At 38.6% G+C, this 24,457-nt stretch overlaps 1 protein-coding gene and 1 pseudogene across 1 annotated transcript in view; one reads left to right on the forward strand and one right to left on the reverse strand.

Moving 5' to 3' along the window:
• Positions 1–245: 245 nt before the first annotated feature.
• On the forward strand, positions 246–585 carry LOC131828031 (elongin-C-like; annotated as a pseudogene).
• A 19,230-nt stretch (positions 586–19,815) lies between these two features.
• Positions 19,816–24,457, reverse strand: part of SLC26A7 (solute carrier family 26 member 7) — a 121,078-nt gene continuing 116,436 nt past the window's right edge. Inside the window, exons 17-19 of the mRNA XM_059166053.1 lie at positions 23,969–24,023; positions 23,783–23,886; positions 19,816–22,869 (exon numbers count right to left, since the gene is read on the reverse strand). Coding sequence (XP_059022036.1) covers positions 22,834–22,869; positions 23,783–23,886; positions 23,969–24,023 — 195 coding nt within the window. The 3' untranslated portion in view covers positions 19,816–22,833. The remainder of the gene's footprint in view (positions 22,870–23,782; positions 23,887–23,968; positions 24,024–24,457) is intronic.

Raw genomic sequence — 24,457 nt, forward strand, 5'->3', positions numbered from 1 at the left:
TAATAAGTAGGCACTTGGTTTGTTTGAGAATCCATCCAATTAATGAAAAGAAGTAAATCATAAGAAAACATTTTTTAAAAGTGTAAGTTACCTGCTGATATAACCAATATGAACACAGTGACAAAGATAATAAAGTACTCAGACATTCTGTAGATGGAAGTGGGTGATAGACTCATTGTGTCCCTACCTCACTCAGAAACTACTAAAGTTCCTGTGGAAGGGAAGTGGAATTTCTTAAGAACATAATGGGTGGAGAAGAGAAAACCTATCATGGCTATGAAGACTATGAGGCCATGTATGTCATATCAATACCTTCGGATGGTCGTGAATTTACTGTAAAAAGACAACATGCACTAACATCCGGAACAACAAAAGCCATGTTGAATGGCCCATGTCAGTTTGCTGAGAATGAAGTTACTGAATTCAGTTTTAGAGACATCCCTTCACATGCACTATGGAAAGTTTGCATGTATTTTACCCATGAGGGTCACTAAACTAACAGCTCCATGGAGATTCCTGAATTCCCAACAGCACCTGAAGTTTCCCAGGAACTACGTGATGGCTGCCAACTTCCGAAACTGTTAAATAAGGTCAATTATAATAAGCTGTTATCTTTTTTCAGTATTTAATACCTATAATTCAGTTAGTAATTTTTTCATATATAGCATGCTGCCTGTGTACAGTTGAACTTTAAAGTTCATGGTAAAGCAGATTATCTTCTGTACTTCTGTGTAGCAATCAAGTTGAAATTTATCTGTTACATCAAATTAAGTCCATTTTTGTAAATTGAGAAATAAACAAATATTCCAATTTGTTTAAAAAAAGTAATAAAACACTGAGAATATGATACTACAATAAGAACACCAATCACATAATAGTTAATCCCAATTATCAATTTGAAGACCACTTAAAAGTCATCATTGCACAAGAAAACTGGAAATGCCCTGAAATAGTACAGCTGACACATCAAAGAAATTTTGATTAGACATCTTCACAACTTTGACAACCATCCTAAATGTCCACATGACATTTCTAATATCAAATCGAAGTACTTTAAATACTATCAACACAAATATATGAACTTTAGTCAACCATGCTGAAGGAAATCATGAATTTTCCTTTCTCTTTAAAACATGTTACATGACTGGACTTCTGTTGTATGAAAAGACAAAGAGTTCACAACAAGAAAAACAAAAAACAAGGGTTTTTAAAAATATTATGGAAGTAAATCCAGAAGTGAATTAATTAAAAATAATATTATTTTTCTGACTTTGAGGGTATCTATGGTATTTGTCAGTTTTGTCATATTTTCAAAATGTGATTTAATTTTTTTCCTCATTCTAAATATCTCTTTTCACACCAATTTTGTGATCTTTCTCTGATTTAAAGAGAACAGTTCCAATAGTGTAGGCTTCGGATCCGTTGGAGCCTAGACCTCCCTTCTCCCCGTTTGCAATGCCTGAGGGCAGAAGATTCAAGCAACCAGGCAGGCTGGGGCTATTTCTGTATGTGGAGTCAGAATCCATCTTATGTAACTGGAACTCCCACGTCTCTTTTTTTCAGGCACTAGCTTGAGAATTGCAAGTGCTCAAAACTTTCCAATTTTAAGACAGTGATTCTCCAAAGCCACAGTTTGGAAGTATCCTTATTTGTTCGCAGGAGTCCACTGCCACTGCTGTGCCCCGCAGTCCATTTGAGAGTCTGTTTTTATTTCATAAAGTTTTGGCCTAAAATGCTACAGAACCACAATAGATATTCAATCATGTATTAATTACTTGCATGCACTTAGAAAATTTGACAGCAAGTAACGTTTTTTAAATGTAATCAGATTGACTTAGTGGAATCAGCTGGTTTTGCTTTATTTATTGTAACTATGTTATTGTAGCAGTTTCAGCCAGGGGCATTAGAAATGGAAAAAAAAAAAAAAGGTACAAAACTCTAAACATAAGATATCAAATATGCCCAACAGGACTATTCCTTCCCATCCACCTCAGGCCATCTGGTCCTTTGCTTGGCCTAGGTTCTACACATTTATCTATAGTGCCAAGGAGTCTGGCCAAACGAGGTACTATCGTATGAAAAAATGAAGCCAATTATATATACCATGATTCAGTTTATTTAAAATAATTTGAACATTTTGGGCCTATCTAGTTATTTACCAGTATGAACAATCAAGTTTATCTGAAACATCTTATTTATTAGAAACAGCCCAGGTCTCATGATACTCAAACAAGACTCAAATTATGACATAAAAATCCTGATTTTAGGGGCGCCTGGGTGGCTCAGTGGGTTAATCCGCTGCCTTCGGCTCAGGTCATGATCTCAAGGTCAGGGTCCTGGGATCGAGTCCTGCATCAGGCTCTCTGCTCAGCAGGGAGCCTGCTTCCCTCTCTCTCTCTCTCTGCCTGCCTCTCTGTCTACTGTGACCTCTCTCTGTCAAATAAATAAATAAAATCTTTAAAAAAAAAAAAAAAAGAAAAGCCCATGTTTAAAAAAAAAAAAATCCTGATTTTATTCTAAGTGTATGACTTAAGATTTCAGAACAACAGTGCAATGAGTGAAAAGTGTAGAAGAGCCACACCTGGAGCTTGAAGGCTATACTTCTAAGAACAATGTTTTAGTACATACAATTCATATCAGGAAATAAAACTAATCCTAAAATACCTAGAGCAGTCATTGGTCTTCAGGTAGCTGAATTTAGATGCTGAATTTAGAGCCAAGCACACCTGGGTTCAAAAGCCATCCAGCAGAGGCAGGCTATTTCACGAGTTACGCCTAATTTCCCTGGTGTGCAAAAACAGCATAATAATCCAGACCTTATAAGGCTGTTGAGACAATAAATGAGACAAATGTGCATAATAGATGCCAGTAAATGGGAGTTATTTTTAACTCTGCTCTAACAAGTTGATAATAATTTCTCATAATAAGGGCAGTATCTGTACTACTTATTTAAAATACGTTCCATTGTTTATTATACTTTGCCGATAAACAATTTTTAAATGATTAGAATCAAAACCATTTTTTGGAGGATCTTCCAAAACAGATTTGTCAGGGAAGAATCCCAACCTTATGGGAGAAGGGAGGCAATCAATCCGAGACGTTTCCTTAGATGCCAAATGTAGACAAGACAGTGTCTTACTCACAGCACAGCACACAGCAGGAGCAGCAGCACTGAGATGCCAGACCCTGGGTCCCCAAGTCCCATGGGTGACACCATGGGACAAGACGGATGTCACACATGAAGTGGGTTGTACCATGGCTGAGGAACCCAGAGCCAAGGGACCAGCAATTCCTGAGCAAGCAGCCTCAACCTGTCCCCCGCAGGAGTGTTCACTTACTTGTGGGGCATAAGGACTAACACGGAGGACACTGGGAGATGGAGGGGAAAAGTGAGTTGAGGGAAATCAGAGGGGGAGACAAACCATGAGAGACTGCGGACTCTGAGAAACAAACTGAGGGTTTTGGAGGGGAGGGGTTGGGGGTTGGGGGAGCCTGGTGGTGGGTATTAAGGAGGGCATGTATTGCATGGAGTACTGGGTGTGGTGCATAAACAACGAATTTTGGAACACTGAAAAGAAATAAAATAATTTTAGTATATGTGCTGCCGAAGCGAGCACGAAAAGAAATAAAATAAAATAACAAAAAAAAAAAAGAGGGACGGGATAGCATTTACATGAAGGCCAGGCTGCGGTCATCTGTGCCTGCTTCGTGGCCCTAGTGGCTAACTATGAGGACTGCTTGGTCTCGGGGGACCATTACAACTTGCAGTTTATATGATGAACTACTTCCCCTTACAAGGCTATTTTCAAGAAACCACAATATTCCTTTGAAATTAAACAGTAAGTGGACATGCTATTGTTTATATAATCTGATTCCGATTCCATGATCTTAACTGTCTTGAAACCCTTTCGCCTTTGTACAAATTAAAGTTGGTGAAATAATGAAAAGCCTCCTTCCATCCCCACCTACCCAGAATTATCTGGCTGTTTAGCCCTTACAATGAGGTGTCTTGTCTCTTTTTTTAAAAAGATTATTTATTTATTTATTTATTTGCCACAGAGAGAAAGAGATCACAAGTAGGCAGAGAGGCAGACAGAGAGAGAGGGGGAAGCAGGCTCCCCGCCAAGCAGAGAACCCGATGTGGGGCTTGATCCCAGGACTCTGGGATGATGACCTGAGCCGAAGGCAGAGGCTTTAACCCACTGAGCCACCCAGGCACCCAATGGTATCTTATTTCAAACCAGTACGGAATCATATAAAATGCTATTTGTAATACAAACTAACCATTTCACTTTGGCTATTGTGTTACTCTGTAACATGGACGCGGGTTTTTTCCAGATCCCATTTCTGCCTCCATCCTCTACTCAGCCAGAAGGGCATCATACCAGATGATACCAAAACACAAAAATCCAGTAACAGTCTACAAAACATCAACAGCCCCAAAACAAGCAGGTTGATTTTAGGTTTTCTCATTGTTCCTATCCATACGTTAATAACCTGTTGACAACCAGAAAACACATTTTTTTTCCCTGCAAAGTTACTGTAAGACTCAGCACTACTTGTAACTTTTACCAAGCAAAAGATGGAAAGACGATGTAAGATTATGCTAAATATCATTTAACACCATAGATTTTCAAAAGATCAACCGCCTGATATGATGTTAAATATAGTTGAATGTGGTCCCACATCTCTGTGCCACTTTGCCAAGTTTCCGTCGGATGCAATTTGCAACAAGCAACATATTAAACCCCCATAAATAGTCATTATAATGTAAACACTGAACACTCCTTATTGTAGCAGTGAAAGCAGCCTCTCCAAAATATAAAAAAACAGAAAACAAATCCTTGAATTTCATCTCAGGGCAGAAGGTGGATTTGAATTTGAAGACATGCCAAATGGTAATTTTGGGCACAAATATTTCAGACAAAGCTGATCTATTATGAGTAATAACAGCATATGTTAGTTTCTAAGTCAGTTTGCATATGTCACAGGAAGCACACCCAATTAGCATGTGAGGCCATTTACACTTCAGCAAAGTTATTAACAGTAAATCATAACAAAGTAGGTATGATCAAATTATACATTCTATTTCAAATATGCATAAGAATCTGACACAAAAAACAGCAAAATAGAGAAAGGTAGAATCTTTAATGTATTAAATCAGCGTACTAGCTTTTTTCATATTATTAGCAGTAGCAATAATAATCATTATTATTATTCTTTTCTTTTCACATAGCTAGTTGCTATGGCTCTTGACAGTTTCCTTTTAGCTGGCTAAGCCTTGGAGGATTAAAGAAGACATTTGGCCTTTATGGTTTTCTGTGTCTGAATGTGTATGTCCTGAGGAGAAAAAGAGCTGTGCAAAAAGCCATTAAGCACCAATGAGCGAGCACGGATGTGGAATGCCTGAGTTATGTTCACTGAAACAGATGTCGCGTCCCACAATTCCCCGAGCTGCCTCGGGCTTTTGCTGGTGTCAACCCTGTGGTAAATGGGTTTTCATAATGAATTTACTGTGAATTCTCACACACACACAAACCATTAGAATCACATTAAAGGGCTGACTAAATGCCACCAAGACTCAGAGCAGGACTGTCTTTTGTTCATTTGAAAGAAGCTCTGAAGAATCCAGAATCTCAAATCAATCATTCGTGATACTTTGGAGAGAGTAATAGGCCTCTCTGTGGCTGGAGAGGGACGAACACATGTTTTGGGAGGAGGAGGTTCTTGAGTCCCACGCGGAGCGGGACTCCCATTTTTTTCTTCCCAGATTGTCACAGGAATGGCTACTACTCTCAATCCCAAAGGAGAGGCACTTGATCAAACCAGCCTGAGTTTTGAATTATTTTCTTTGGTCCCTTCTCTTTAAAAAAAAAAAAAAAGTTTTAATTAATAGGCAAGACAAAAAACTTCGCAGTACATGATGCAAATATATTGAAATCTTCCAAAGGGGCTACCAACAATGTGTGGAGTATCTAGAGGGTATGACAGCTGAACCGTGGTGCTCAGAAGGTATGGATAAAAAGCCCCAGGAAGAGTCAGAGATTTACTCTTCCATCAGAGATTGACAGAAACAAAGACACGTGAGAGCATAATCAAAAGGAGACACTTGAAGTGCATCTATCTTTCAGAAAATAACAACACTACGTGTACTGCTAAAGATAACAACCCAAGCAACAATGTACTCTATTGGTTGAGCAGAAGGCAAGTACTTGAAGTTTTTAATACATTGTCTCATTTTCTCCTCATAAAAAAAGTCAAGAATAAAAAAAGCATTTGAAGATGCTTCCTTCCTGCCAGACTTTGTTCTGGGCGCCCCCCCCATCACCCCAGTGGGTCCACTGTTGCTCTCTCCTCCTGCTGATATTTAGTGCCTGAGTTTTCTTTTAGAATCCTCTCGGGTATGCTTCCCTCACCCTAACCTTGCTTTAAGTTTGGGTGTCATCCTTTCCTCCATAATGTCCCACTTAAAAATTGTCTCCTCCAAGAAGCCTTCCAGGAATGCCTTAGCAGGAGTAGGTTCCCAGCTGACTCACTTAATCCCTCCTTAACCTTCTTCCTTCCTGGCTGTGTTATTTTCTACCTTGGCGGTGGCTGTGCCTTGTTTAGCTCTTCAGGGCATTCTTTCAATTTACAAGTATTTATTTGCCTGCTGATTAACCTTATTTTTGTCTCTTCCTTCCTGGGGTAAAGCACCACAAAGTCAAGTTCCAGGTCCTTTTTATTCACTGATCTGTCTACACCTAGCACATAAACAAGAATTTGGCATATGACGTGTACTCAATAAACATTCATTAGATGAAAAAAAAAATGTGCTAAATGCCTTGAATTAATTCTTTCACTTAATGACTGATCCCCCTGGGAGCTTACTGAGGACAATGCACCTCTCATTTACAGACAGTGAGGCCCAAAACCAGTTTTGTAGGACTTCAGGCCATGATTTTAACCATTGTATGCCCATCTGACAGGTCTCACAGACTTGTAGCATCAGTGTGATATAGACCTTTAGAATTGGGGTGTGTGTGTGTCTGTGTGTATGTGTGTGTTTTAAGTCTCTTTCACCATCACAATCTTGGGCCAATACACAATCCTTTCCATGTAGCTTGAGTGCCACTGCTCCTAACATCCTTCGGCTACACTCACCTCTTCAGCAACTGGTCATCAAGCAGATCAAGCAAGGAAAAGGTAAAACCTTTCCACAATAACCATAGCTCTAGCTGAACACAAGCCTAGGGAACAAAAACTAACACCTTGGGTTGGGTTAGAGCCACAGGAGTGGTAAGGGGGACTTTATTTGGTGGGGTCTTGGTTGGAACCTAAAAGGAATCATCCTTCTATTTTGCTGGGGCTTCTAACTAACTTTCAGCTACTATGATATATGGAGAAAGAAAGGAAAGAAGGAAAGCAGGAACACGAGGAAGGAAGGGAGAGAAAAAAGGAAAGAGAGAGAGAGAGACAAAGAAAGAAAGCAGGAAGGAAGTTAGTTAGTTAGTTTCTGCTATGGATTGCGTTGTCTTGCCTGAACTCCTGTGTTGAAGGCCCTAAACTCCAATGTGGTGATATCTGAAAGAAGAGCCTTCAGAGGTAATTAGGTTTAGATGAGGTCATTAGGGTGTGGCCTCAAGATGGGATTAGTGCCACAAGAAGACCCAGCAGAGAGCTCTCTCTCACCACCTTCATGCACTAAGGAAAGGCCATGTGGGGGCATAAGAAAGCAGTCAAGGAGAGAGCTCTCAGTAGCTCAAGGAGAGAGCTCTTACAAGATACAGACCCTGCTGGCACACTGATCTAGGACTTTAGTCTCCAGAACTCTAAGAAATAAATTCCTGTTGTTTAAGCCACACAAACAGTGGTTTGTGTTATGGTACCACAAGTTGACTAAGACAGGTTCCTCTACCAAAGTAAAACCCATTAAGTGTGATTACCGGCTTTTGTTTCCAATTGCATCATTTCATTATGACTTTGGGTCAGGTCCTCATGGTACATTTTCCTTCTAGTCATTGACGTTTGGGATATTGGATATCGCCCTCGCCCCGCAAGGACGACAAGACACCCTGGTTCGGATGCATCTTCTCTCTCTTTATTTCCGCAAGTCTACACACTTATATACGTTTACATGACCAATCAGCGAGCAGGGTACAGGAGGGAGCGAATCAGGCTGTGCACCTAAACGAACAACTGCGCTAGCAACCAATACTGTTTACTTCCTCTTTGGGTGATCCGCTTAGTCTCACAAGGCAATCCTAACCTGGCAACTAGCCAGGCGCCATCTTTTAATGGCGGAGGCATGCCCTGGCCAGGGGCCTGCCTCCGATAAATTTAAAGAAACCCACAGTCTACTCGTACACTGGCTTCTAAATATTTGTTTGGTGACATAGCATTATCCATGTCAATGGACCCAAGCATATTTCTATGCTAGGAAATACCACATACAACGTTTCCACAGAAAAGTTGATATACCACAATATTACAATGTTCCTTTTTCTTTTTCCTTATACCACCTTTATTTCACCACTATGGGAGAAATAAGCAGAAGGAAAGATTCTAAATACATTCTTATCTCCCCTAATAGTCCCAAGATTTTTATCTCTGAATTTGTACATTATGCTTTGAAAACTAATGGTTTCAAGCTTTGTAAATCCATAACTTTTAGAAACTGGCCTCAGGTATAAACCAATTATATAGAAAGAGAAAAAGCACAAACTAAAGCAAAATCATGTACAAAGCCCAACTAATTTTGCCCTGGGAGTAAATAGATACACACAGACATAAATACAGAGAAGAAAATGTGGATCTTTTTGAAATGTTTAAAAATGAATGTTCAGATTTTTGGACATCTTAACCAATGTTTAAAAAGATAAACTCCAAATAAGATTTCTACCTCATAGAGGGATTTACACATTCAATTATATAATACTCGTGAAGTATTTAAAACAATGCTGCCACAGCAAGTCATCAATAAGTGATCATTTATATTTCACTTTTAACCATTTTAGACACTTTCCTATAAAATGAACTACTTAGGTTTACCTTATAACCTAGGAATATATCCAACTCTCTGTATCTTCAATCAGTTTGGGCATTTTCAACGTCTATTTTGCCTCTTCTTGGAGATTGAGGTGAAGGAGAGAATAATCTCTGCACAAGTTTTATTCCCTTTAACAGTGGCTTAAGTTAGGATTATTGTTATTATTATTATTATTATTAATTTTCCTTTGATGTGCCTTCCTTTGTCAAGGAAGGAAGTGGGATATAATGTGGATATTCTGGCCAAAGAATATTGCTAAGAAATTCACAAGATGGGGCAGGGGCAAATAAATGTTTAGGTCACAGATTAGGGAGTGGGAGTTAGCAGGTGGAGAGGACGAAGGGGAAAAGGGGAACCAGAAGGTGGCTTATTAGTGGAAACTGGAAGAGCAGTGAGGAACATGGCTACAGACTGGTAAAAAGGCAACTCCGTTTTTGGGAGGCAGAACAACTGAGACAATATTGCCTATAGGAACTTGGAATATAGAAAATGAAATTATGAGTCTGTCTAAGGAGGGGTGGCAGGCATTACTAAAAGTGCCCTTTGGTTTTTTGTTTTTGTCTTTGTTTTAGCTGCATCGAATAAGGTGAGGCAAGAGAGATGAACTAAGAGAAAATTTCTCAGAAAGAAATTCACGAAAATTTCTCAGAAAGCAAAACTTAAAGGAAATATGGAAGAGTTAGGAATTGCTGGGTTGTAAGAGAACACTGACATTTCCATCCCATAGAAGATTCTTAGTAAGAAATGCTCTGTGCATTAAGACCTATTTAAGTCTAGGGTTATAAAACCCCTTGTTAAGATTTCAGAAAGACTTCAGCTGGTGGCTAGTAGACTTCTAATCAGTCAAAAAGATTTCTAAAATTTGAAAATAGGTTGTCCCACAGCACTTTTATATGCCCAAAGTTGATAGATTTCTGTCCCCAAAAGAACCATGGATGTCACCTTTGGGGCATGGCATCAACTCTAGTAAGATTGATGAAAATTTTAAGAAAATGGTACTTATACAAACTCTGCCTCCTTGGACCAAAAGGAACAAAAATGGCCAAGAAAATTTAAATAATAATAATAAAAAAAAATTCCTGGATCTTCTAAAAAAAAAAAAAAAAAAAGCAGGCTGAGACAGCTACCTAGCTGCAAACACCAATGACTTCTGATCAAAAAGAGAAGGCATCTTAGAGAACAGAACCAAAAGGCCAGAGTGTGGAGCCAAGATCTGAGAAAAGGAGATTGATTCATGAGTCACTCGCACGCTGCAGCACTGGACCCTGATCAAGGAAGCAGCCTTGCCCACACAGGAGGGAAAACTGCTGATGTGTACCCAATGGCTTTTCAGAATTACTGCAAAATCCTGACTACTAGATGTTTCCCATTCTTCACTTTCATTTATTTATTTGCTTTAGGATTTTATTTATTTATTTGAGAGAGAGAGAGAGAGACAGTGACCATGGTTGGGGGGGGGGGTGTTGGTTTGAGGGCCAGAGGGAGAGGGAGAAGCAGGTTCCCCACTGAACAAAGGAGTCCAATGCCAGGCTTGATTCCAGTACTCCGGGATCATGACCTGAGCTGAAAGCAGAGGATGCCCCTCCCATTCTTTACTTTTTACCTACTTTTTAAAAATTTTAGAGGTATTTTTGTATTTCCTGGGAAACAGTGTTCCCATGTACTCTCATCCATTTTCCCAAACTGTTAACATTTTACAAAACCATAAAACATTTGTCTCAACAAAGGAACCACTGTTGGTACATTACCATTAATTAAACTCTACAGTATACTCAAGTTCCACTACTTTTTCCCTCGTGTCCTAATTTCCCTACTGTCTTAAGGCTCTGTTTCAAGATACTCTGCAGGGTCCCACAATGCATTTCAATGACGTGTCTCCTTAGCTTTCTCCACTGTGACAGTATCTTTTTTATTTTTTTAAAGATTTTATTTGTTTATTTGATAGAGAGAGAGATCACAAGTAGGCAGAGAGGCAGGCAGAGAGAGAGGAGGAAGCAGGCTCCCTGCTGAGCAGAGAGCCCCATGTGGGGCTACATCCCAGGACCCTGAGATCATGACCTGAGCCGAAGGCAGAGACTTAACCAACCAACGGAGCCACCCAAGTGTCCCATGGGACAGTATCTTAATCTTTCTTTGCATTGGATAATCTTGATGGTTTTGACATTTGTTTTGAAGGTCTTTTGAAGACAAATTATAGGACTTTGACCCTCAACTTGGGTTTTATGGTTTTGGTTTTTTTTTTTTTTTTTTTCTTTTTTTATGGTTCAACTGCTCTAGTTCTAACCAGATTCTCTAATGGAAAATCAGCCATTTCTCCAAGGAGCACTTGTTCCCTCTCCTGGATGGTGGTATTTAAAACCAAAACCTGGGTACTGAGTGTTCTCCATGCACCATGCTTACTACTGCTTTTGAGCACATGTGTCTATCGAGGTTACTCTGGCCCTGTCTTACCATTTTATGTTGAGTGTGTAGCTGGAAGATCACTTGTGTTTCTAGCTTGCCCCTCTCAGCATCAAAAGCAGCTGCCTCTGAGGAGCTTCCCCTGTACTGAACTAGACATGGGTCATGAGTTCCTGGACTTCAAGCCTGGCGTAATCATTGGTGTGAACCTTTGGAGTCCCTGGATGAGAGTGAGTGTATTTTTCATGTTGAAGGAATGTGAATAATTTGCATCAACAGAAGTGGATTCTGAAATTAGTTTAGTTATAGGAAATAAATTAAAAAGAAAATAAACACTAAAAGTAGCCGTATTGTTTCATGGCTACAACATTATCCCATCCCTCTCTGCAAAGTGGTTTTGCTGCTCCTCCCACCCAGAGATGGTCTATTTCTCCTTTTGGTTGGAACTGGGCTAGATTTGTGGTGGAAGTGACATTTTTTGGCTCTTGAGCCAAAGCCTCAAGAGGGCTTGCAGCTGCTGCCTTCCTTCTCATAGAATCATGAGACCAGCAGGCTGATGAGGAAGCCCACGTGCAGACTACATGGGTCTACTACTCCTCAGGTGTCCCAGGTCCACCTACTCCTCAGGTACCAGGTGAGCCCAGCTGAGTGCAGCAACCTGGGTGAGCTCAGAGGAGACCAGCTGAGTCCAGCCACTTGCACAGTCCATGAGAAATGATAACTCACCGTGTTTTGGAGTAATTTGTTAAAAAGAAATGGATAATTAATACAATAAAATTGACTGCTAAAAAGTTTATCTTTCTATGGATCCCGGATCTACCGCCCTATTAGTTCCACTGACCCAGGTCAGGATTTTCAGTAGGTAATGAAATATATCAATTGTAAGGTTGAGTTAATATCTTGATTTTCTCTTTTTATATGACTGTAGTCTCCCTTTATTGGTAGTTTTGCTTTCCCTAGTTTCAGTTGCCACTGGTCGAAGTCAAACGCTATCCAGAAGCAGATGTTCCTTCTTCAGAAAGTCAATAGTAGCCAAACACTATGTCCCAATGTCTGGCTCATTCACTTCTCTTCATCTTATCATGGAAGCATTTTACTATCTCGTGTCATCTCAAGAAGGATGTGACTAGAGGACAATGAGGTATTTTGAGAGAGTAACCATATTCCTATAACTTTTATATAGTACATTGTTAAAATTATTCTATTTTATTATTAGTGGTGTTAATCTCTTACTGTGCCTACTTCTTAAACTTTATTATATTTTTTAAATTATTAAACTTTATTATAAATGTATTAAATTTTATTATAAACTTATTAAACTTTATTATAGGTATTATGTACAGAAACAAACAAACAACCAAGGTATAGGATGTGGTGTTATCTGTGGTTCTAACAGAACCACTGGGGGTGTTAGAACAGATCCCTGGTGGATTGGGGGGTTTGGCTACTGTATAGCATTTGTACAGAAGACCTACGGAATTAGCACTTTACTAGAAAAGAGAGATTTATCAGTAGACATGTTGAGAACTGTCACAAATTGGCAAGGTATCTGGAGAATTGAAGTTTCTGATTCCCCTTAGATGGTACCTTACCTACTGACTGAACTTGAAAGTAGAGATTAGTTCTCTAGGAGTTGAGGTTAGAAAACCACAATGTAATTATGATTAAAAACTGGCCAGTGTAAATTGCTCAACAGAGACAGCAACTTTCTCATGAGGAAAGTTCTATTTAAATCTCCAGATTTACCTCAAGCCACTGACCTTGTTCAGCCTGTCCTACACACACTGACCTTGAGTCTTCTAAAGATAGTTGCCAACCTCTTTCCTTTAGTTGGTTCCTAGGTTTTTAGTATCTTCATATAGTTTCAGTTTTGATAGATTACCATTTTATTCATCCCTTCAACAAACACATATTATCCATAACATTTACTGGGCCAGGAATACAATAATAATTCCTACATAGCTGATGCCTTTGAAAGTATATAAATGAACAATTCAGTAAAATATTGTCTGTGTAACATTAGAGGAAAGAACAGATGGGCATCTAATGTAAATTGGGTGAATTGTGATAAAGAAACTAAATCCATTTTTGATGTCTGACTAGACTACTGCGGACGGCTTTTAAGCCTCTACCTCACTCTTTCCCTTCTGCCCCACATCTGGGCAAGCTGATAAGAAAGCCTGGTGCTTCCTCCTTTGTTGTGGGAAGTTCAGCCTTTTCCTCAGCCACACCCCTCTAACCACCATAAAAATCTCAGGCTAGTCTTCTTCCCTTGATCTCTGAAATCATTTTTGACCAGCTTGGGTGGCCCGCCCTGCTCTCTTCAGGAAGCTGATTATGCAGGTAATAAACCTTTTCAAACCCTACTGGTGCCTGTGTGGCATCATCAGTTTTGAATCAAATTTTGGATAAGGGTAGCCATCTTGTCTCCAGAGAATGACAACAAATGCTCATAAAGGGTAGGCTTATAATTAGGATTTTCAGAAGGTGACAGTGGTTGAGTAGGAGGAGCAGAGAAAGGCAGTAAGAGGAGGATTGAAAAGTAGCCCCTGAGTTTGGAAATTTGGAATGAATGATCATTTTTTCCAGAATCCTTTAAAAGTGTGATGGGGAACACAATCAGATTGCAAAGGCCAGGGATGAGCGAGTCGAGGCAGCAAATGTTGATTACTGTTTCAACAAATTGGAGTGGAAATTATTCAACAGAGGCTGAAGATAAGTGGAGAGAAAAGGCAGAAAAGGAGGCAGGGCCAGATGAGGACTTCTTTTTCTTTAAAAGGGAATAAGACAACAAAGATTTCTTTATAGACCAAGGTTACAGTCAACCAAGTAAAAGAGATTGAAGACACTGGGAAGAGCGATTGATCGATAGAACAAGATGGAAAAGCAAGGGGAAAGTTTCGATTTAACAAAACAACAAAATAAACTAACAAAGCAGGGTGAGGAGGAGAAAAACCCTATGTGGCAGATTTAATCTTGATTAGAGAAAGAAAGCTCATCCAGTGATGCTCAAGCAATACAAGTGTCTAAGGGCTTGGATGTACATACCTTTGGGTGGCCCGGATCAGTAGGAAACTGATGGAAAAAAAGCAGAACAGCTTCCTAAAGGTAGAGGTATGGTTACCTCTGGAAGTACCTAAGGAATGGAATTTAGAAGGGGTTAAGGACGTAGTGAGTGTTGGAAATACTGGCAAATAGGGGTGGCATTATCTCTGAGGACACAGAAGGGAAAGCATTGACAGACAGCTCTAAGACCCACCTCAGGCTAGAGACTTGGAATTGTCAGACATCAATCTGCAGAAATGGGATCATTTAACTATAGGGAACAAACTGAGGTTGCTGGCAGGGAGGTGGGCAGGGGATGGGGGGGTAAATGGGTTGCTGGCTATTAAGGAGGACACTTGCTAGGATGAGCACTGGGTGTTATATGCAACCGATGAGTTACTAAATTCTACCTCTGAAACTAATAGTACATCATGTGTTAATTAACTGGAATTTACATTTTTTAAAAAAAGATAAAAACAGAATTAAAAAAAAAAAAAAGAAATGTGACCATCTTCCATCTACCTCATTTGGATTCCAAACTATCTGGTGGTCTGTGATTACCCCAGGGTTGGGATCCAGAATGTCAGGACCACACAGATTAAATACCCCTTCAGGTCTAATCCAACTGCAAGCCATTTTTCTAACAATTACTATGTCCTGTTTTATTTTATCCTTTCTCTCCCTCACTCTGACATCCACCTGGATGGTTGGCCTGGGGCAAGAGAGGCATCGGAAATTGTGCTGTGGCGTCCTCCTCACGGCTCCTTGGGGATATGGATTGCAGAACATTATTACGTAACATTTACTTTAGAACAATTTCTGACTTCCTTTTTTTTTATTGTGAGATGGAGTCCAAATACATATCTTATTAATTTTTGATCTTCGGCATATGTAGGGCAATTAAATCTATTACCCACAGAAAGAGAATCACTTAAAAAGTAGATAAGGAATATCCTACAGTAAGCGGATTCCAGAAAAACGAAACCCGAAGACATACATTCACACATCTGGCAGTGATTCATAATTGAATATTATTTTCTCTCTAGTTATGATGGTTTGCATCAGCCTCAATCCCCAAACTGAAAGTAGCTGAGTAATATTGCTGGCACCGTCTCTCTATCCCTGTTCCATATGTGCAGAATGAAAGGTTTAACTATAATTCACTCTGGTAGCATTATACAGGGAATTTCAATGAAGGTGTTGAAAGAAAATAATTACCCATGGAGCCTGAGGCTAGAAGGGAAATCTCTCTCACTCTCTTTTACAATATGTTTCTAATGGCTAATGTGAGAGCGGCAACCTGGAGGAAGGGACCATTTTCTTACGTGACTGAATCAGTACCTGTCAGAAACAGTATAAATTTGTGAAATGAGAAGGACACTAAAGTTTTCCATGATGAAAGGTATTAAATGCAAACTTCCAGTCCTAGGAAACTCACCCAGGAATATATGAATAGGGAGAGTACGCCTCAGATACTTTCTGACTCTCACAAACTCATAATGACCCAAGGCTACGGTGAATTTGACGTGGTCCTCTGCCATGTGACACAACTATAGACCCCATTCTGCTTCCTTAAGAATAGCACTACAGACCCGCCATATATCTAGAATACATAGTGACCAGGGCACAATCCCAAATAGAGCCTAATAGAGTACGCGGTTGTTTTCAAATACTAGACCAAATAGCTTTTGTGACTAGGATTCCAAACTGTAGGATGTGAAACTAAAGCAGATGATTGTTAAAAATCCTTACTCCCAGGGCACCTGGGTGGCTCAGTGGGTTAAAGCCTCTGCCTTCAGCTCAGGTCATGATCCCAGGGTCCTGGGATCAAACCCCGCATTGGGCTCTCTGCTCAGCAGCGAGCCTGCTTCCCACCTCTCTCTCTGCCTGCCTCTCTGTCTGTTCATGATCTCTGTCAAATAAATAAATAAATAAATCTTAAAAAAAAAAAAAATCCTTACTCTCAAGTCCAGCTGAAAGAAATTCTGATTCACTAGATCTAGGGTAGTGGGCTTGACTCTGCATAGTTAAAATACCCATGGTGATTCTGGTGCAGATATCATCAGGATTACATTTCAAGTAATTTTAGGAGATATCTGGCACCGTTATTGGACTGTTTTTAATTGATTAAAACCTCTTCTCTGTTGAGTGAGACCCTTACTACTTCAATATTTTCATTGGCAGTATGAAGAGAGGCAACTGAAAAAAAAAAAAAAAAGAAAGAAAGAAAGAAAAGGTTTACATGAGACAAGAATGGTATGTCAATCCTGTTTTTGGCAGTCACACTGCTATTCTCAAATTTTAATTCCAGAGCCAGAGCCAAAGCAAAAGGCATAGGTCCAAGCCCCAGGAAAAGCTGCTATGTGGGAAGAATTGTTTGGCTTCATGAACTCTGCTTCCACTGTGTCTGTGTCTTTGGGGTAAGGGACAAGGAGGGCCCTGATCATCCAAGAATGCCAGGGGCATAAGGCTCAGCGTGCCTCCCCAACATCACCGTCTGGCCCCCCCTTGCCACTCCAGCCTCCACCACTCCTAATCCCACTCTCAGCAGCACCCTAAGCTCCAAGGAGTCTCAAACCAGCCTTTCTCATCAAAATTATGACAAAATCTTATAAACTGATTTGATAAAATAGTCCTTCCTAAGGTTCACACAATGCATGGCAATGGCTTACATGTGTTTTTCCTTTCTTATAATATTTCCTTCAGTTTAAATAAATGACTCATGATGAGAACTTCAGACCCCTGGTCTGAAGACTGGTAAAGCAAATCTCTGGACTCAAGAGACATCGAGATACTGCTGAAATCATACCGCCATAGAGTCAGTCATATCAGGCAACTTCCTCCTCATACACGCACTACCTTCTGCAAACCTGCCTTACCCTCTATCTTTCTCTCTCCTCCAAACCCGTCCCATGCCCAGGCACTGTGTTCCCTGCCCTCCCTGCCCTGCATGCTCTCAGGCACTGTTAGCCCAAGTTAAGGCACCTTTTTAGAACAGTAATACCCTTACGACAAATTTAAGAAAAGCGGGAAGCTCGGGAACCTTATTAGGATATAAAGCAAAGTGTAAAGAAGTATAGGAACAGGAGACTTAACCATGCAAGTTGACCTGGAAAACACATTATAGTCTAAAAGAGGCTTTCTCTCTTTCCTCACTTTTCTATCCTTACAACAGCAGAACTTACTTCAAAACCAAGAAGCGTTTTGGAAAAAGTCAAGCAAAGGAAAGGAAATAAAGATAGAACCCCTTTTTGTTTTCACTTATTTTATTATTGAAACATTTTTTTACTGTAGCAATTAATAAGTATATATTCTTAATGGGTTTGTTAATTAGCCAATTTCTAAATGTGACCATAAGAACCAGAGGTTTCAATTAAGAAAAAAGAATACTACAAACCTTCCTATACTTAATAGAGAGAGTGCTTCTTTATATTTTAGGACAAAAAGGAGATATAGTTGAACAAAATGACCTTCCAGTTGCTAAATCAATAGAAAATGAGTAAGGACTGGTACATAATGCCCACTCTGAAGGAGAGCATTTCATAGCACTTAGCTAGTTCATAATAACCTAGCATCCTTTCCTTCTTAAAAAAAAAAAAAGAAAGAAAGAAAAAGAAAAACCTCAAAGCAAAGAAACAACAACAACAACAAAAAAGTGGAGCCTCTCACTGCAGTTAGCATCCAGAATGTTCTGTGCCAGTCTCTGTGTCAATAGGCAGCATTAAGCATGTCTCTGTTGGTATTTTCTTCAAAATAATATGATAGCTAAAAGAAAATTAACTAATTCAATTCTCTATTCTTTGTTAATTGTTAATCATTAGAGACCATCACTAAAGCATACAGCTCAATTTCTGAATAGTCGTTGGTATATTGCCAACCCACTTCTGACCACTTCAACTCAGAACCTTCTCTTAAGCAGCAGATATAGCCTGCAATGTCTATGCTAACCTGCTGTTTCTAGTATGAGAATGCTTTAACCGCATCATTTGTAATTATCATGTTTTGGTGCAAAAACCTTACATTTTATTAAACATAAAATTCTAGTAAGCCTGTTTTTCAGACACAAAAAGAAAAAAATTTTTTAAAGATTTATTTATTTATTTGACAGAGAGAGATATCACAAGTAGTCAGAAAGGCAGGCAGAGAGGCAGACAGAGAGAGGGGGAAGCAGGCTCCCTGCCGAGCAGAGAGCCTGATGTGGGGCTTGATCCCAGGACCCTGAGACCATGACCTGAGTCAAAGGCAGAGGCTTAACCCACTGAGCCACCCAGGCACCCCCAAAAGAAAAATTTTTCCTTTTTTTTCTTTTTTCTTTAAGAAATTTATAACTCCTTGCTGTGGACTGAATCGTTCCCCCCACCTCCAAATTTCCTATGTTGAAGCCCTAACCCCCAATGTGGGCTATGGGTATTTGGAGACAAGGCCTATAATGAGGTAATAATGGTTAAATGAGGTCATGAAGGTGAAGTCCTAAGCTGATAGGATTCGTGTCCTTATAAAAAGATGTAAGGAGCAATCTCTCTCCCTCTTCACGATGCGAGGACACAGCAAGAAGGTGGTCATTTGCAAACCAGTAAAAGATCTCTCATGAAAAAACTGGCACCTTCATCTTTATCTTCTCTATACAACTCGAAGAAGACATGTCTCTAGTGGAAGTCCTGCAGTCTGTGCTGTTTTGTTATAGCAGCCTAAACAGACTAAGACCTCCCCCGAGCCACTGTTCCTGCCACCTTGTCTAGGAAATCCAGTTTCCGCCATACTTCCCATCCTCTTTTCTTGCATTATTCTTATTATTAGCACATACTATCATCTAACTTACAATAAGTATATTTTACATTTATCCATTGATGTCCAGTTTTCCCTTGTTAGAATGTAAGCTCCACGAGGAGAGGGATTTTTGTTGTTCTTTATTCATTGCTATATCTCTAAAACCTAGAAGCATGTGTTAGCTTCTGATCTTTGGAGTGTCAACTTTTAAAATGCTGAAGAATACGGACCCTGGCCTAGACACTAAGAAAAGATTAACAACAACACATAAATGAAGAACCCAAACAAATAGAAAATGAGCATGGACCCATTAATGCAATCAGAACGTAACAGATGCAAGCCTGTAGAAAGGCTTGTATAGATGTTGTCTCGCAGCAGAAAGTGCCCTTATTAGTGGTCCATAAATGAAGGGATAATACCTTACCACTGATATTTTGTAAGAACAAATTACCAAGTGTAATGGATGCTTCCAAGAATTTTCAACACACCCTGGTCAGTGTAAGAAAGCAATATGTATTATTTGCTTTGCAGGAGAGTAAATACTTGGAAATAATGGATACAAATCTATTCAAGCATAATAGTTATTATATTTCAATTTATTTCCATGTAAATTGCTTATTACATGCTGAGTTAGTACAAAGAATTACAAAAGAGATAATTGAATGCATTGAAAAATATAAAAAAATAAATGTGACATATTAGACTACATGATTTTTAACTAAAAATCTTTGGATTGTGAAGGCATCACTTAACTCCCTATTTGAAATCTGGCAACAAACTCACTGCCAAAAAGCATATGCTATATCAAATTAGATCATCATCCCACAGAATACAGAACATGCATTTTTAAGGCATATGTATGTCCAACAACATACCAATATATTTTGGTAACCACTAAATGTCAAACGTTATCCATACAAGGTATTAACACATTAATGTTTTCATTAAAAAAGAAAGATCTCTTTCCTCATTACATTACGCATTTATAGAATAGAGAACTGTCAAATAAATTACCACAAAGTAGTTCAAGCTAGACCTTATAACACTTGAATCATATAATCGGGGGCAAATAACCTTTAAAATGAAAGACAAATGGTAAAATTTAAGGGCATTTAATTTGCATAAACGTAATGTTAACGGTCTTTTCCTGGTTTCATATTTTATGCTTAATTTATATATGTCACTCTATTAGGTCCTTAACACTCTTATAGGTCAGTTTTAATTTTTTCTAATTTTATTTTACCATAATAAGTACTATGGAAGTAGTTTATCATATATAAAAATAAGGTGAACTCATAAAAATAATTTAGCATGACTAGAAACATTCTAGCATCAAGACCATATTATAGTTCCTTTGTTAATGCTTGCTTTGAAATAAATATGTGTATTTTAGATTCTTGGGTGTTGAAAACTTATATTCAACTTTGGATTCTCAGAACTGAGTTCCAAGGAATTCTTCCAGATTAACAGCCATTATGATTTTGTATGCAGAAAAAGACAGAACAAAGAGCTTTACATGGTGCGTGGTTTGGTCTTCCTTTACTTTGAAAATATTAACATTTGACACTCAAGGTCGTGACCTCAAAGTTTTATCCATTAAACTTCTACATAAACACTGGAATGCATTCAAATACACCTGCTCAGACAATACTGTGTCACCTTTAACAATAAAATAGAACAAAGCATCCACTGATTAACTGTTGTGATTTCAAGGTCATCCATGGCCTATAATCCCTAACAAATTATAAAATGCCAGCAGCGCATGATTTTAGCTAGGTCCAAGTTGGACAGCAAAATATCAGTTTATAAACAACAAAATATATTTTCTTTTCTTAACTTTCTTTGACATATCTTTATGTGCCAACATCAATGGATTCTGGATGGTAAATTTTGCAATCATCCACCGCTGGGATAATTTAAATGGATAAAACAGAGTGAAATTCCTTTCTCTAAAGAAATTTTACCTCCAACTATTACTTTCACTTATTCTTGGAACAATAAGCGATGAGAATGAAAGTTGTCCTCACTCATTTCAATCCAAATCAGTGATGAGAGGATTGAGGCTTCCTTTAGGACAAAGACATTTCTTTTTCTTTTTCTTTATGTCAACCAAAATTGAAATGGAAGGGGTAAGTTATGAGATTCAAAACATCTATTATTCCCCATCGTTTTATTACATTGTCCTCCTATGACTTCACGTGAAAATTAAGGGTCATGTGAATGTTCACCACACATTTGCTTGAGACCTTTATATCACTTGGCAGGCATATTCTCATACAGATGACCATAAAAATACCCAAATGACCAGTCTTTAAGTTTTGTTTTCAACCTACATTTCAAATTCAAGTATTTTAAAAGTACTTGGTTTTTTGTTACACTGGTAATTTCAAGAATAGTTCTAATACCTTCAAACTGAAGCAGACCTACCTTTGAAAATGAGATTTCTTCATAAATGTATCCAATTGCCTGATAAAAATATGAAACTGTGTAATTGTACATGATTGAAAATATATGTACAAGCATGAAAACAATAACTTATACAGGTCATCCTGGCCTATGGTGCTTTTCAGTTATCCTATTGATTTGGTATTTTTACAGATAATCGCATATCTAAGTTCTACTCTGGCAAAAGAAAAAGAAAAACATACAATGGAGACCTAAGTGGATAGAGAGATAAATGTATTATATTATATTGGCTGTTTCTCTGAAATAGGAAAGTCCCAAACTACTACAATTAATTGTATACTAGAATAGCACAAAGCTATTTTCATTCTACTGCTGGTATTTATTTTCTCATCTAAAAATCACATTTGTGACAAAATATAAAATGTGCAACTTCCATATGCTCTGGCTCTAGTGAAACCTAAGGTAAAAACAGAGACTTTTGGGGTTTGGAATGCAGAATTTAGAACTAAGCATTTCCAATATTCAGAGTAACACAGATTACTATAAAGAACTTGGTTTCACTGGGACACTGGTTATCTTGAAAATAGTCTTGAAAACTTCCTTGCATGGAAAGACATGAAGAACAATGGTTTCTAGTTTGTCATTTGTTTTTGTTGGAGTTAATTTCTGTGAATTTTGTATCATATTGTAAAGAAACATTTAATCTTATTGATGTTTACTGGCTTGTTTTTTGGAGAGGAACATGGCACATTTGCTAAGTTGTTTTTATGTATTAGTTACAGATGATCCTGGATTTTTACAAATGTCTTGCAAATGTTCTAAATCTCTTATGCAAAGTGTTTCTCAGTTTTGCAAGTTTACTTACAACGAAACAGAAATAAAACACAAAATACTGTGGCAAAGGAAGTAAATTCATGTTTACCTTTTAGTACACTAAAACTAAATGCATACCAATTTTTATAAAATAACTCTACAATAACCTACTAAGTAAATATGCTTACTAGCAAAGATTAGGAAAAATTGCTGGTGAATCTCGACCAGTGGCTACGTGGTCATTAAGTCACATCCTTCTTACAGTTGAGGTCATCTGCAGGATCTCAACAACAGAAAAGGTTGTGCAAAACGCCAGAGTACGGCCTCTTCAGGGCAGTTGCTAAAGGCAAGAGCTGAACTGCAGCAAAAGGGTCTCAGACTTCACTGTGATCACTGAGTTTGCTCAAATTCTAAAATAGAAGAGGAAGAAATAAGCACATGTTCGACTCTTAAATTGGTACCATAATCAAAGAACAGTAGCAACAGATGCAAGCTGTCCAGCCAAGTTAAGCAGACAGACATTCTGTGAGGCATGAGAGTTTGGTGAGTATCTACCTCATAAGGTTGTAGCAAGTCTAATGAATTAATATAGGTAAAGCTCTTAGGATATCTCTGCAATATAAGGAATACTCAATAAATGTCAAGTATATCATAATAATAATAATTGTTCTGTCATTGTTATCATTTTGTAAATATGTACTATTCTGACTGAATGTGATAGGGATGACTCTGGGAAGTGCCAAATGCTGTTCTAGGGATGGGAAAAGCAAAACGATTCAAAGTCAAAGAAAAATTGCAGGAAATCAAAGCCCTAGGAACTGCTTTTTAACTATAAAGCCCAGTATTTGGAGGATAAGTGTGATGCTTCACATCATGGGAATGCTGAGCTCTGCAAATAATATTCCCAAGGATGCCAATATGAACTTAGAGGTAAGAGTACTGGAGCAGAAAAAGGCTATATAAGACTAAATCTAAAGTTTTAGCATTTGACAGAGGTGGATTCAAATTTCCAGGATAGTAGATCCTAGAAGAAGCATTTATTTTTACAAGCAAGCACTTTGCACTTAATGGGTGATCTCCAAATCCTCTAAGCCATGATATGTTGGAGACCCAAATTATTAAATAATGTTCATAACTGATCCAAGTTGGGAATGGAAACATTCCTTTACTGCAGCAGAGGACTCTGAGAGGGGAAAAATTGTCATAAATTTTAAATATCAGAGAGGTAACAGGCTAATACAAAAAAAAAAAAAAAAAGCAAAGCCCTGGATTCTACATTCTAATTTTTCTTATAACTCCTGCATGCCAACTTGCATGGCTCACCTTATTTGAGTAGATGTTACTTAGTGCAGCAGATACTGAATCAAAATAAATTGGTTTCTCTGAGTCTGGGTTTCCACAGTACTTCATTGCTTTTACCAAGGAAGCTACAAGAAAACACAAGTAATTTAAGGCCAGCTGGAGCAGCAGAAGGATCCTGTTCAATGTTAGTAAAGAATCCTCCCTTACCTGTGCAATGGGCTAACGAGACATCCACACTTCTGCTCTTACAGTCATTATAAACCTGGGGGAATGAAGATAGTATCCCATAATTAATACAGGAGAACAGGCAGGGAAGATGGGTTTAAGAAGAAAGAATTCCTGGTTAAAAACAAAAAAGCCAATGTGTCTGGTGTCACACCACCAGAGGGAGACATTGCTACACAGTTGGGCACACCGGGGCAAACCTCTAAAAGACAGCCTTCGCCAACACCATTAAGGCGGCAGGATATTCACCTTTCCAGCAACTAAATACAGCTACTTAATAAATGAAAATTCATGTCATAAAAACTAAAACACCACATTCCCTTCCCTGTAAGAATGCTAGAAAGTTGTTCTCAACCTTCTTTTCCTGGAAGTCAAGGACCCACTTAAAAAAGTGATGAAAACTGCTGACCTCTTGCTCAGTTTAGTATTTTACAACAATTTGTGCATATTCGTGGACTCTCAAATCCCATC

This window comes from Mustela lutreola, chromosome 3, assembly GCF_030435805.1.
Source record: "Mustela lutreola isolate mMusLut2 chromosome 3, mMusLut2.pri, whole genome shotgun sequence".
Classification (NCBI taxonomy): domain Eukaryota; kingdom Metazoa; phylum Chordata; class Mammalia; order Carnivora; family Mustelidae; genus Mustela; species Mustela lutreola.